At 35.8% G+C, this 14,174-nt stretch overlaps 1 protein-coding gene across 3 annotated transcripts in view; it reads left to right on the plus strand.

Annotated features, from left to right (window-relative positions):
- The window catches only part of LOC106870142 (probable E3 SUMO-protein ligase RNF212), a 30,052-nt gene that overhangs the window by 5,028 nt on the left and 10,850 nt on the right, over positions 1–14,174 (plus strand). For all 3 annotated transcript variants that reach the window (XM_052966511.1, XM_014916135.2, XM_014916134.2), the window contains exons 3-9: positions 388–449; positions 4,288–4,362; positions 4,565–4,621; positions 6,516–6,583; positions 8,257–8,314; positions 10,271–10,290; positions 12,799–12,848. In XM_052966511.1, coding sequence (XP_052822471.1) covers positions 388–449; positions 4,288–4,362; positions 4,565–4,621; positions 6,516–6,583; positions 8,257–8,314; positions 10,271–10,290; positions 12,799–12,848 — 390 coding nt within the window. The remainder of the gene's footprint in view (positions 1–387; positions 450–4,287; positions 4,363–4,564; positions 4,622–6,515; positions 6,584–8,256; positions 8,315–10,270; positions 10,291–12,798; positions 12,849–14,174) is intronic.

Raw genomic sequence — 14,174 nt, forward strand, 5'->3', positions numbered from 1 at the left:
CATTTTGAGCGTGGCCGTTGCCAGTACCGCCTGACTGGCTCCTGTAGGATTTTCGAGCGAGATCGTTGCCAGTGCCCCTGGACTGGCTTGTGCGGGTGGCACATAAAAGACACCATTTCGAGCGTGGCCGTTTTCGTGCGGGTGACACGTAAAAGCACCCACTACACTCTCTGAGTGGTTGGCGTTAGGAAGGGCATCCAGCTGTAGAAACTCTGCCAAATCAGACTGGAGCCTGGTGTTGCCATCCGGTTTCACCAGTCCTCAGTCAAATCGTCCAACCCATGCTAGCATGGAAAGCGGACGTTAAACGATGATGATGATGATGATGATGATATATATATATATTGTAACTTAGGAGTTTTGCACATTCTTTTTTATTCTTTACAGGGACAAGAGAAAACTGCAAAATGTGCAAAGCAGTGTGCAACAGTATTCTATTAACAGGAAAGGTTTGAATGAAATTACAATTTTCAGCACTGTTTTCCTTCTTAGTTAAATATGTTTATATTTTTGTATATAATTCAAAATAAATTATGCAATTGTTTTAAGAAGGAGAGAGAGAGAGAGAGAGAGAGTAAATTCCCAGTAAACCAAGCCCACAAAACAGTTTTTGTTCTTAACTGAAGTCATTTCATCTTATTAGGCATACCTTTCTTTCATTGGACACTAAACTCTGCTTGCGAAGACCTGTTGAGGCAAGTGAAATCGAAATCAAAATCGATGACAGTGCCGCATGACTGGCATCCGTGCTAGTGGAGCGCTAAGAGCACCATCCGAGCATGATTGTTGCCAGGGCCGCTAACTGGCCCCTCTGCTGGTGGCACATAAAAAGCACCATTCGAGCGTGATCGTTACTGGCACTTGTGCCGGTGGTACATGAAAAACAACGTTCGAGCGAGGATGTTGCCAGTGCCACTGTACTAGCCCTCGTACTAGTGGCACGTAAAAGTACCCACTACACTCTCGGAGTGGTTGGTGTTAGGAAGGGCATCCAGCTGTAGAAACTCTGCCAGATCAGACTGGAGCCTGGTGCAGCCATCTTGCTCACCAGTCCCCAGTCAAACCGTCCAACCCATGCCAGCATGGAAAGCAGATGTTAAACGATGATGATGAATATTTCTGCCAAAGGTATAAATATTAACAATATGTTACAACCCACCTCTTTTCAAGGTTTCATGTATTGGGTTGGCAACTAAGTTTTTTTAAATTTAAATTTTTTAAAAGGCTTAATAAAGAATATCAACTAATTAATCAATAATGTATTCACCCTTGTTTACAACTTCTTCCCAACGTTCAACAAGATACTCAATTTCGACTTGAAAAATTGATCCAACCAAGCTCTCAATTCTGCATCAGTACTGGACGAAACTTTGTGCATAACATTTGAAAGAGTTCGAAAGAGGTGGAAATCCATTGGTGCCAAATCAGGAGAGTACGGTGGGTGTGGTAGCACTTCTCAATCATGTGTGTGAAGATGCTTCTCTATAGCAGTGTGAGAGCATTCAATTTTCTCTGCCAGTTCCCTTGTCGTTTGACGAGAATTTTCATGCAAAATTTGGTTTAACCGCTCTTCATTGAACTCAACTGGACGGCCAGAACAAGGTGCATCTTTGAGGTCAAAATTTCCATTTTTGAAATTGGCATACCAATCACAAGTGGTTCTTTCAGCTATGGCACCCTCTCCATACACAGCACAAATGTCGCGAGCAGCTTTTGCGGCCTTAGAACCTTGATTAAAAGCAAAAAGATGAAAGTGTCGAAAATCCTCGTTTTTCTTAACTTGACATTCCATTTTAATGATCTGAAAATAAACAAAAATTAACTAAAATTAACTAGAAAAAAACAAAATAGATTCCAAAATGATTCAAAACTAGAATTCTCGAAAAAATAGATTCCAAAATTTAAAAACGCAATAAATTCCAAAATTTAAAAAAATGGCAGGAACTTAGTTGCAAACCCAATATGTAAGTTTGGCTATAGTCATTACTTTGAAGATTCCCTATGTGATGATACTATGATATCCTATAAAAAGACAAAGTTTTCAAAGCTGCCCCAATATTTAGTGCTTCATAAGTATAGATGCTTGTCTATATATAATCTTTAGTAGGATTTGTCAAGGAGTTAAAACAGATGTTTGAAATGTAGAAACATGAACTGAAATATCTAATGGTTATCATGACAAGAACTAAAGTGCTTCTTAGTAAGAGAAAGCACAAATCCCTCTTCCCTCTAAAAATTGGCTTTGCTTTGTATGAAGGAAAAGAGAATGTTGGAACTCAATAATGTGTACTCAGTGCAAGCAAGGTTTATAAACAAGGTACAGTGGGCTCTCTGGCAGGCTGACAGAACTTTAGATGTACAAGAACAGTTATCAATAGAGCCTCTCATGGAATGACATTATTAAGGAGCTGCTTTGATAATTCAAGAGATGTAATTGAAAGTTTCTGTTATCTAGGTGATCTAATTAGTGTTGGCAGTGACTGTGGGAAAACATTAATGTCAGAAAAAAAAGGAGAGATGAAAGAAGTTCAGAGAGCTGTTACCCAGATGGTAACAAAAGTTTCTCCCGTTATTCTAAAAGCAAACTAAGAAATATACATCAGAAATATGATGCTGCTTGGAAGTGACACATATGCACTACATGTAGAAAATCTGAGGAGAAATGAGGCAGGCACTATTCTTTGTATAAATATTAATCTGTGTAAAGGTGGTGAGCTTGTAAAATCATTAGCATGCTGGACAAAATGCTTACTCTTTTACTGTTTTACTTGTTTCAGTCATTTGACTGCGGCCATGCTGGTGCACCACCTTTAGTCGAGCAAATCGACCCTGGGACTTTTTCTTTGTAAGCCTAGTACTTATTCTATCGGTCTCTTTTGCCGAACCGCTAAGTGACGGGAACATAAACACACCAGCATCAGTTGTCAAACAATGCTAGGGGGACAAACACAGACACACAAACATATACATATATACATATATACGATGGGCTTCTTTCAGTTTCTGTCTACCAAATCCACTCAGAAGGCTTTGGTCGGCCCGAGGCTATAGTAGAAGACACTTGCCCAAGGTGCCACGCAGTGGGACTGAACCCGGAACCATGTGGCTGGTAAGCAAGCTATTTACCACACAGCCACTCCTGCACCTAGTGATATTTCATCTATCTTTATTTTTTGAGTTCAAATTCTGCCAAGATCAACTTTGCCTTTCATCCTTTCAGGGTCAATAAAATAAATACTACTTGAACATTGAAGTTGATTTGAAATAGATGGCCTTGTACCATAATTTGAAACCAGTATTAATCTGATTTAAACACAATTAATTTTAGGGTGGTTAAAGGCATTAAATTAATAGATGCAAGAAGTCAACTAATTTCATTGGACATGATGTAAATAAAAAATAAGTGTGGGCTAAAAGCAGTTGGTTTTTTTTATAAAAAGTTTAATCTTGTTATTTCTGATGTTTATTCACACTGATGCAATTAGTATATTCTTCAGTAAACTTCAGCTGTCATATTTTTACATATCTACATGACATTCATTTGGTATTGGATACTGTGAAGGTGCATAACCTCATGGTTAATGTTTTGGACTTATGGTCTTAATTATGGTTTCACTTCCTAGACCAGGTAACACATTGTGTTCTTGAGTAAGTCACTTCATTTCATGTCACTCTCATCCACTCACCTGCAAATAAATACCAGTAGTAACTAGGGGTTAACACTGCAACAGATTGGCATTCTATTTAAAGGGTGGGTATTATACTCTTGGCTACTTACACGCCATTGTAACTGGACTAAACTCTAGCCTAATGACCTAACTGGTTTTTGAAACATTTTTTTAATTTTTGAAACATTTTTTTATTTTTGAAACATTTTTATCATCTTTTAGATGTCTTGCATTTGACATCAATCATGAATTCGAAGAATGTCTAGTGATACCTCAGATCTTTAAAGAGTGACTATGATTGAAAGAATTATTACTGGTGCATAGCTGCTTGAGATTAAACTCCATAGCTTTAAATTGAGTAAGAAATACTTCTCTGTTTAGTTCAGTTTAGCAAAATAGATACTAGTACGTCAAAGAAATTAACTTACTAGTATTCTTATTCAGTGAGAAGAAAACTCAAAACTGAAAATGTAACTTGTAAAACCACCCACTTCTAGATACAAACTAGTATACAGCTGTCATGTCTGTAATTTACATTTGTTGCTGTATAAATATAGTATAAATCTTTTGGTGGTAAGTTTGTGCTCACAATCATTGCTTATTTGTCATGGCTTTTCAGATGAAACCTGATGTTGAGATATTTTTCGGAGATCCATTTGAACTGATAAAGAAACAAAACAGACAACTGATACAGGTAATTTCTCAGGTTCTTGTAATTACTATTATTGATTTCTTCATATTCCACATGGAATATTCTATATAATTCTTACAATATTTGATCAATATACTTATCTGGTTTTTAACATAGTTTAATTTTGCTAAAAAAAAAATGCTAAGTAGAAAATAGAAGTAAAAGCTGATGTTATAGTGTATCATATGTAAAAACTATTTTGTAGGTCTTTGAATTTCAGAAAAATCACAGACGAAGATTTATGAACTATTTAAGAGATAAGGCAAGTAATTTTTTCCATTCAGAATTTTCATTTTCTTCTTTTAATATTATTGTTATTATTAATGTTGATGTTATTCTTATTAAAGGGAAGTGAATGACATAATCAGTAGAGCACCAGACAAAATACCTTGTGGTATTTTGTTCTGAGTTCAAATCCTGCTATGGTTGACTTTGCCTTTCATCGTTCTAAGGTTAATAAAATAAATTTCAGTTAATAACTGGTTTTGGTATAATTGACTATTCTCTATCCCCAAATGCTGTGGCCTTCTACCATTTTCAGAAATCATTAATATTTTTGTTAATTCTTTTATTACTTAGACAAAAAGAATTCTATTGTTATTTCTATAGCAATAAATTTATTAATTTGATATCACTTGCATTTTTTTTGGTTTACTGTGTTATCTCAAAATTGAAGATCTGTGTCCATAGATTTGCTCACTGCTAGAGAAGGACTGGATTTGTAGCAATTAGAAATGTTATTGAACCATGTAGAAATTATATTCATTAATGTCATATCTAGCAACATCATATAGCATCAGATTTGCTGTGCTTTCATAGATTTACCAGTTTATCTGATATGAAAGGTAAGGAACTGAAAAATTACATTCTTCACTTATCACTACAATTTAAGTTAACAAATTATTTTACAAACATTCCTATGGTCTAATTGTTTCTAACCTGGCAGTGTCATTGGATTACAGATTTTATCCCTACATTTTACACCTACATCTGGCACATAAAAGACACCATTTCGAGCATGGCCGTTTTCGTGCAGGTGACACGTAAAAGCACCCACTACACTCTCTGAGTGGTTGGCGTTAGGAAGGGCATCCAGCTGTAGAAACTCTGCCAAATTGGATTGGAGCCTGGTGTTGCCATCCGGTTTCACCAGTCCTCAGTCAAATCGTCCAACCCATGCTAGCATGGAAAGCAGACGTTAAACGACGACGATGATGATGATGATGATCTCAAAACTGAAAATGTAAATGTCATCTAGAGTCCCCTGGGTTTTGAGCCAACCCTAATTTTTCATCCTAATTTCATAGTGCAGAGTGGACAACATGGTTAACTGAGATTTAGAATTAAATGTCATGTCTTGAATTATGAGATGCCAGCTGTGTCTCCTCAAATACCTACCCTTCTAGGCTATTTCACCTTTTTAGCTTTATAAATGAAAAGAACCAAGATTTTCTGGCTCTCTTTGTGTTCTCACTATTTCACACCCTTATTTTTCTATTGGCAATAGCCATACGCTTTTTAGAAACTGACATTTTTTAAGCAAGTAGATTTAGAGATATATGTCCTTACTGCTAACCATTCAACTTTGAAGGATGAGTTGAAAGATTCTGTTGATGGATATACCACAATAACTTAGCAAGATTTAAACTTTTAGTCTCCTCAGTAGTCTAGCCTGTTAACCTAACAGCTATGTTTCAGTAGGAAAATATATTGTCTGATGCTATATTTAGAAGAGAAAAGTTGTTCATATTATTCTGCACAATCAACTCTCATCAAGCGGTTTTATGATCAAAGGTAACATTTCTCTCTCATATTTGGACACAGTCTGTCTAATGTATCAGTCTTTTTAAGATGATAGGTTGTTATTTAAAGGAGATTTGCTGGTGTTTCTTGCAGATTGTGCAGTCATGCTCTCTGTTGGCTTCTGTGCAAGTCATTTTATATGATTGAGAAGAGGAAGGGATAAGTCTGAGTGTCACCTTCAAAAGTATATTTGACACCTATCTCTCAATATGTTATTTCAACTGACTTCACCTCAAAGATAACAAAATTTAACATTATATAAGTCTTGATGTAAACAAAAATACTATATTGATGTGTAGTTACTATAAACAGACCATTAATTGATGGAATCTTTTCTTTCTTTTTTTTGCTAGGTGAACAAACAAAATGCTTACATCAAACAAATCAATCAAGCTCTTCAAGTGAGGCAAGAACTTCAAAAGTATGTAACACTGACTCTTTTAGAAACATTTTCATAATGTACAGAGTTCTTCCCTTTTCTTTTAATATTTTATGTCCATTTTATGGTATTAGGAAGGACATCCAGCTGTAAAACCATGCCAAAACAGACAGTGGAACTTGGTGCAGTACTCTGGCTTGCCAGCTCCTGTCAAGTTGTCCAAACCATGCCAACAAGGAAGACAGACGTTAAATGATGATGACAATGACAACAATAATTGAATGAATGAATGAATGAAATAGTCTTCACAAATTTATTTTTTTGTAGCAATTATTTGTACAATTAGATGATGTTCTCTTCTGTTCTAACCACTAAACTGTAAAGGAAGAGTGGAACCTGTTTGCGAGTCAGGTTGGAGAGAGATTGGCTCCAAAATGTCAATCTGTTCTACATCTAAAATGCACTGCAGCCAAGAAGATTGAGTAGTAATGTGTAATTTTTTATAGCAAATTCAAGCAACATGATGTTATGAGAATGGTCTAATTAATGCTTTTGATGATACTGTGGATCTTGGTAAATTAAGATGATATTCCTCTGTAAAATGCAGATTTTCAGGTCCACAGTAAGTGCAATTGTGGAAGTTAACTGAGGTATTTAATTTAAGTATAACCTCATCACTCCAACAAATTTTGTTGGAAAGTGTGCATCTTCTACACATCTTGCCAAGTACCACTCACAAATCTCCACTCTTTGGTCCGGATCATCTTCATTGGGAGCACGGACTATTCTTAGAATATAACATTTTAATGCAATGGACACTTAATTTTGAAATTTCTGTCTCGTAATTTATAGCAAAGATTTCTAGCAACACATTTTTGGAACCCTTTATTGTTTTGTGGAGTTCATCAATGTCTGCAGTCTTCTGGAACATTTCTTGTAGACATTCTGAAAAGTTCCATCTTGTTTAAACTTATCTCTAATTTGTGTTAGTAACATGAGACTAAGCAGTGTATTTCATATGAGTTTAGCTAGGTGAGGCAAGGGAATCACTCTCCTGTGGGTTGGTAACATGAGACTAAGGGGTCGATTTTGTAAGGGTTATTTGCCAAAGACTAAGGGAACATTTTTATGTAAATTAGTCACATGTGACTATAAGGCTAATCATGTTGGTTGGTAAGATGAGACAAAATGGTCTTTCTCATGTTGGTTATATGAAATCAAAAGGTCTGTTTCATGTTGGTTGATTACAAAGGATTAAGAAGATAGTTTGAAATGGGTTGCAAGTGAAAGGGTTCATCATATTTGCTACAATATATAATCACACAACATTCATCTCCTTATATCTATCAATCAATATTTCTGCTATTTACTAACTGATTCTGGTCTTGTTTAAATGTCAGTCTCCTATTTATTACTATTCAAAACAAAATTTTAATTTGAAGATGAAAAAACAGTCCTTTGTCTCAGACTGATAATATCAATGCAGCTTAATTTCTGCAGATTTATATTTGCAAGGAAAACATAGGCAGGGAAAATGTTCCAGTGGGGTTTAGTTCTGTGGATAACTTTTGGGGTGAACTATTTAGTATGATGTTGTATGAGGAAAGAGATACAGTACATTAGTATGCTGGTGATTGTAACGTGTTTGTGAGTGAAGTGTAGAAAATATTCTATAAATCATGAAAATATTCTTATATATGGTAAATCCATTTCAGGGAGATCAGCAAACTAAAGGAAGAAAATCTTTATTTGAAGCGGTTAATCTCAGAAAAGGTAACTGTTACTATGTTCCATATCTGTTTCTCAACCATTTTTTACTTATGGACTCCTTTGATTCCTATTTTACTCAGATGGATCTTCGTAGCCATTCAATGATTAAAAAAATCATATATTTTTATAATTAAACATTATTAGGAATTGTATAGAAAAAATTGCTAAATTATTTTGTGTACTGTACAAGTACAACCATTCATTGCTGATAAATTTTAACAACAAAATGTTATATAGTTGAGAACCACAGAACTTTACTGATAATGTAGCAGATAAAAGAAGAGCATTTTGATATGTTGAAAATGTCATCTGATATTATCATTATCATTTCTTTATTTATTCCTTGTTGTTATTATTGTTGGTATTGTTGTTATGACTGCACTGAGGCTGAATAAGTCCTGACTACATCAAAATCATAATCCTTTGGTAGTCTGACATCAAAATTATTTAAGGGTTGAGAAGACACGTCAAGCCAAGTGAAATCATAGTTGTGGCCAGTGCCAGTGATATGTAAAAGGCACCTGTGCTGGTGACATGTAAGAGGCACCCACTACACTCTTGAAGTGATTGGCATTAAGAAAGGCACCCAGCCTTAGAAACCAAAGCAAACCAGACTGGAACCTAGTACAGCTCTCTGGCTTACCAGTTCCACTCAAACCATCTAATCTATGCCAGCATGGAAAACGGATGCTAAATAATAATGATGATGACCATGGTGATGATGATGATGATGAAGAAGAAGTATATATTCTGATACAGAATTAATTTATATTTGCTGCCAGATTTTCAGGCTCCTGTGCAGATGGCACGTAAAATACAGCATTTCGAGCGTGGCCGTTGCCAGTACCTTCTGACTGGCCTTTGTGCCGGTGGCACGTAAAAGCACCCACTACACTCTTGGAGTGGTTGGCGTTAGGAAGGGCATCCAGCTGTAGAAACTCTGCCAAATCAGATTGGAGCCTGGTGTTGCCATCTGGTTCACCAGTCCTCAGTCAAATCGTCCAACCCATGCTAGCATGGAAAGCGGACGTTAAACGTTGATGATGACATTGATGATATAAGTTATAATATTGATACAGTTATAATATGACAATACAATTATAATATTTAGAGACAGATTTTTTTCAAAATGTTAGGATTAAGAAAGAAACTTTTTTAGAGATTAGAATTAGTATTTTTGAAGGTAATAATAAAATTAGTCGAATCTATTTTCATGCAGTCAGAGTGTGCTAAGTTTCCATAGTGCCAATGGCATGAATATAGGTCTGACAAATTTTATTAATATCTGAAAAAATACTAAGTTTCCAACATCTTTATGGTAGAGTGTTATGAGAGGTAATATTGTATGAGAGAGTGAGATTTCAATACATATTTCAGTATCGAACGTTACGAAGCACGTGTTATGGTTAAATAACTTGATACAGCTAGAAGTGTCATTGAATAGTGAGAAATGGGGTCGGAGGAGTAAAGTTGAAAAAGTGTGACACACTAACACATTGACATCCACTTTTGCATTTATTCTTATAGATGTTTAATTTGTACACCCTGTGGTGTATAATATATTTATATATGAAGGATCATTGATAGAATTTTGGCTTTCAACTCATCAATATACTATTACTTTTATTAAAGAAAGACAAGAAAGGAAACTTACATGGTCATTTAGCCTGCTAGAAATGGCAGCCAAATTCCCCTTAAAGCATATCCTACCTTCTTAAAAATGATATTAAGACTTCGTGTAACACTAGATGCATGACGCTTGGAAAAAAAGAAAAAGACAAATCAGGGTGATCATTGCTGGAATGCCTTTTTGATGAAGAAGTTTACTCAATCAGAGCCAACTTGAGACTAAACAGTAACATCTGATGAAATCTATCATAGAAAAATAGTTTAAGGACTTCATTGATTTCATTACTATTTCTTAAAATCATCTCAAATGTTTTTGTTTTATATTTTCAGGGTTTAAATGCTGGGAGTAGGTAAGATGATACTTTTAAAATTACTGTTAATAAGTAAAAAGTTGGATTTGACTTCACATAACTGTAGTCTTTTATATTTAAGTTCACCTTAAGAATACGCTAGCAGTGACTCTGAGTTTCTGTCTACATTTTAACTATCTAAGCAATATTTCAGTTGAACTATTCTCCAATCATCTTCAATCGCCATACTTCTACATATACATAAAGAATTGCCAGATTGCCAAACTATGAGGTGGTATCAAAAAGTTCCCAGACTAGTTCTAGAGTGCACCAACAGGTGGCAGCACACAGCTGCTTGTACAGTGAGAGCTAGTGGTGACCTTCATGAGACAGTGTGCTGAATGACATTGCTGTCTTTACTTTGCAAGTTGTGAAATTTGTGTTTTTGTGATCATGTATATGCTGTAGTCTGTGATTTTGTCATGGACAGGCACTTCAAAAGCGGAAGAACCTCCCTGAAAGATAATGAGCGATCTGGAAGATCCACCATGGATGTCACACCTGGAAATGTGGTATTGTGTATTGAGAATTCATCCCTCAGGGCCAGACTGTCAATTGAGAGTTCTACTGTGAAGCTTTGAAGCATTTGAGGGAGGACATTTGGCAAAAGTGACTGGATTTGTGGAGTGTGAAGAACTGGATTCTTCATCATGACACTGCACCCTGTCACCAAGTTCTCCTCACTCACGAGTAACAGCATTGTTGAGATCCAGAGCAAATCACAGGAGGTCCTTGACTCACTTACGGAAAATGGCTTCCAGGCCAAATTTCAAAAGTGGCAGGAATGCTGGGACCGGTGTATTGCTGCACAAGGTGACTATTTCAAAGGAAATGATATTAAAACTTAGGTAAATAAGTTATTTTTTAATAAACATAACTAGTCTGGGAACATTTTGATACCACCTCATATGAACTTCACTTGTCTCAATCTCTTAGATCAAAAGATTCTTGTCACATTGCTTTATTGCAATCTGCCTTGCTGGAGTTCATTTTCACCTTCTCATCATCAACTCTGGTGTATCCCAAAGTTTGGTCTTGTCTTTCACACTTTTCCTTCGGTACATTTACCCTTTAGCATGTAAACAAGCCATATCCAATCAGAATAATCTACCTGCTTTATCTTCAAACTGGCCAGATCCAACCTCTCACGCTTCCCTTACAATATTATTCTAAAAATAAACAATCATGTCATTGAAATCTCAAAGCTACAAGGTAATGCATGATTAATTTGTATCAATATAAATAAATAAGCATTACATTTGACAGAGAAATATGAATGCTAAAGGGTTAACAATGAACTAACTATTAACTGCATGCATATATATACACATATGTAGATGGTATTATGAAAATTTAGTCTGCTTCAATAATATCAAGATACAATCACGGCACATATAAAAGAAACTCTTTCACACTCCACATTTTCTGTTTAATCCACTATTAAAATCCTCAAACTCTCTACAAATGCTGGGTAGTCTTTTATGATGACCTCACATAGGTACTGTCATCAAAACTACATACCAAAGGGTAGGGTTACTTTCAGATTCAGAAAATTCTTTATTCTCAATCAGTTGCTGACTTTCTTCTAAGCTTAAGAGTGATTTATATTAAAGTATTGTTCAGATTATTTTGAATGGTATTGCTGTTGCACAAACAAGTATCTTAGGTTACATACATCAAAGATAATGTCAACCAACTGAAATTCTGTCACCTCTCTCTCCCTTTTATACAGCTACTGTAATGGCCTTTTGCTCCTTGGATTTGGTTGGATTTGGTTTTGGCCTCACCTCGAGGTTTCACACTAATCACTATACCTAATCTTTCCTTGACAGAACGTCAGTCCTCTGAAATTCTCTCTGTTCACATCTCTCCCATAGGTGTTGACTTATAATGGTTCAAGAGGAACATTAGTGGCCTCACTTTCATCAGTCTAAGGAGGTCCTACTAAAAGTCACTGACCCTTCCTGCACAGCCAGCAAGTAAAAGGAAAATGATGGGCAAAACTCACTTATATGAACAGATTGTAACCACTAATTCACATACATACTGTTTCTATTTTTATCACTACTACAATAATGGCTTCTTCTTTTGCATATCACACTATATGTCACCTTTTCTCAGATCCAACCAGTATACCAGCCTCTCCTTGTGTTTCACTGGCCTGAAACTCCATACTAAACAGTTTTCTAAACATTTTCTCCCACATCTGCAAACTTCTAGAATTCTCTTCCTTGACACATTTTTCCTTCAAACATTGACTTACAGATGTCTAGACGGAACATCAACTGCATTAATGTCATCAGTCTGGATGGTCTTCAAAGACCATGCACACTGCCCTTCATATACTATCAAACACACACAACATCTCTTTTTCACAGCTACAATTGTACTTCACTTCAATAGTCACTGAATTTTATCAAAACTATTTTTGAATCAGTTGTTTTTTCTCTTATCTTTGCTTTATAACTTGAGCAATCTGAAGACCTTGGTTATTCTGTTTTCTTCCAGGAACTCAACACCAAGTAGACCATCATATCTTTCTAATGTTCAGTCACATGGTAAATAATCTGAATTTATTTTCTTTGTTGTTTTCCCTATATTTAAAAAGTTTAACTTTGAAAAACAAAGCAAAGAAAAGAAACTAAACATTTATAAATAGATAATAAAATATCTTGAAATTTTAATTTCAAGTCTACTAAGTACATTGCTTTCTTGTTTTTTAATTACAAAGTACAAGGAAGTATGGACAATTCAATTCCTATATGATGATGTCAATAGGATTGTAATGGAAATGTTCAGCAATCGCCAGATGTTGCAATTTGCTAGAATATTGCCCACATGATAAACAAAATATTATTGATTTTGTACACAAAAACAAATGTTGTTGTTACAAGAAATGACAAAACATTCAGAGAGCGTTTGTTCTTGGTGTAGTTGTAACAACAGATAAAGTGTTGTTAGTTGTTTGCCAGCCACTAACTTATAATGTCATTCGTCATCTGACAGTTCATTGCCTTTGTGTTGTCAACTGCTGTCCACCATCTCTGTTGGCCAACTCCTTCAGTGTTTGTCAATGCTCTTTCTTCTGCATCTTAAAACTCTGTCTAGTAGTTACAATATACTGAATTTATACTGGTTGATAGGTTCAGAAGGAAATGTGCCAAAAGAAAAGATTGTCGTTAGAGCCTATTTGATGTAAAGCTGTGGTTGGTCAGATTTTGTTGGTCATATGGGCAATATTCTACTGAATTGTGACAGCGGACAATTGCTGAATATTCCCACTATATGATTGATTTTTAGCATAACCTTTTGTTGTTTGATACTTGTAGAGAAAGTTTGAGCCAAGAGGTCCAGTGAGTTGCAATTCTGAAGAGGGAAAATTGAGAAAAATATTTAGTATAAGTTTTGGGAATGCGACATATCAGAAAAGACAAGAAGTCAAGTGGCTGGTGTATCAGATGGCCTTCAGTGAAAGTAGTCAAAGTTTACTAATTCAAAGTGCTGGGAACTATTCTAGTAATGACAGAAGAGACAGAAAAGGGCACAGTATTCTGTAGCATGTTAATATAAAAGATAGTCGATAGCTTCCGCTATCTGGGCGACCAAGTTAGTAGTGGGGGTGGGTGCGCTGAAAGTGTAGCTGCTAGAATAAGAATAGCCTGGGCAAAGTTTAGAGAGCTCTTACCCCTGCTGGCGACAAAGGGACTCTCACTCAGAGTAAAAGGCAGACTGTATGACGCATGCGTACGAACAACCATGCTACATGGCAGTGAAACATGGGCTGTAACTGCTGAGGACATACGTAAGCTCGCAAGGAATGAAGCCAGTATGCTCCGTTGGATGTGTAATGTCAATGTGAATACCCGTCAGAGTGTAAGTATCTT

The sequence above is a fragment of the Octopus bimaculoides genome, chromosome 3, assembly GCF_001194135.2.
Source record: "Octopus bimaculoides isolate UCB-OBI-ISO-001 chromosome 3, ASM119413v2, whole genome shotgun sequence".
Lineage (NCBI taxonomy): Eukaryota > Metazoa > Mollusca > Cephalopoda > Octopoda > Octopodidae > Octopus > Octopus bimaculoides.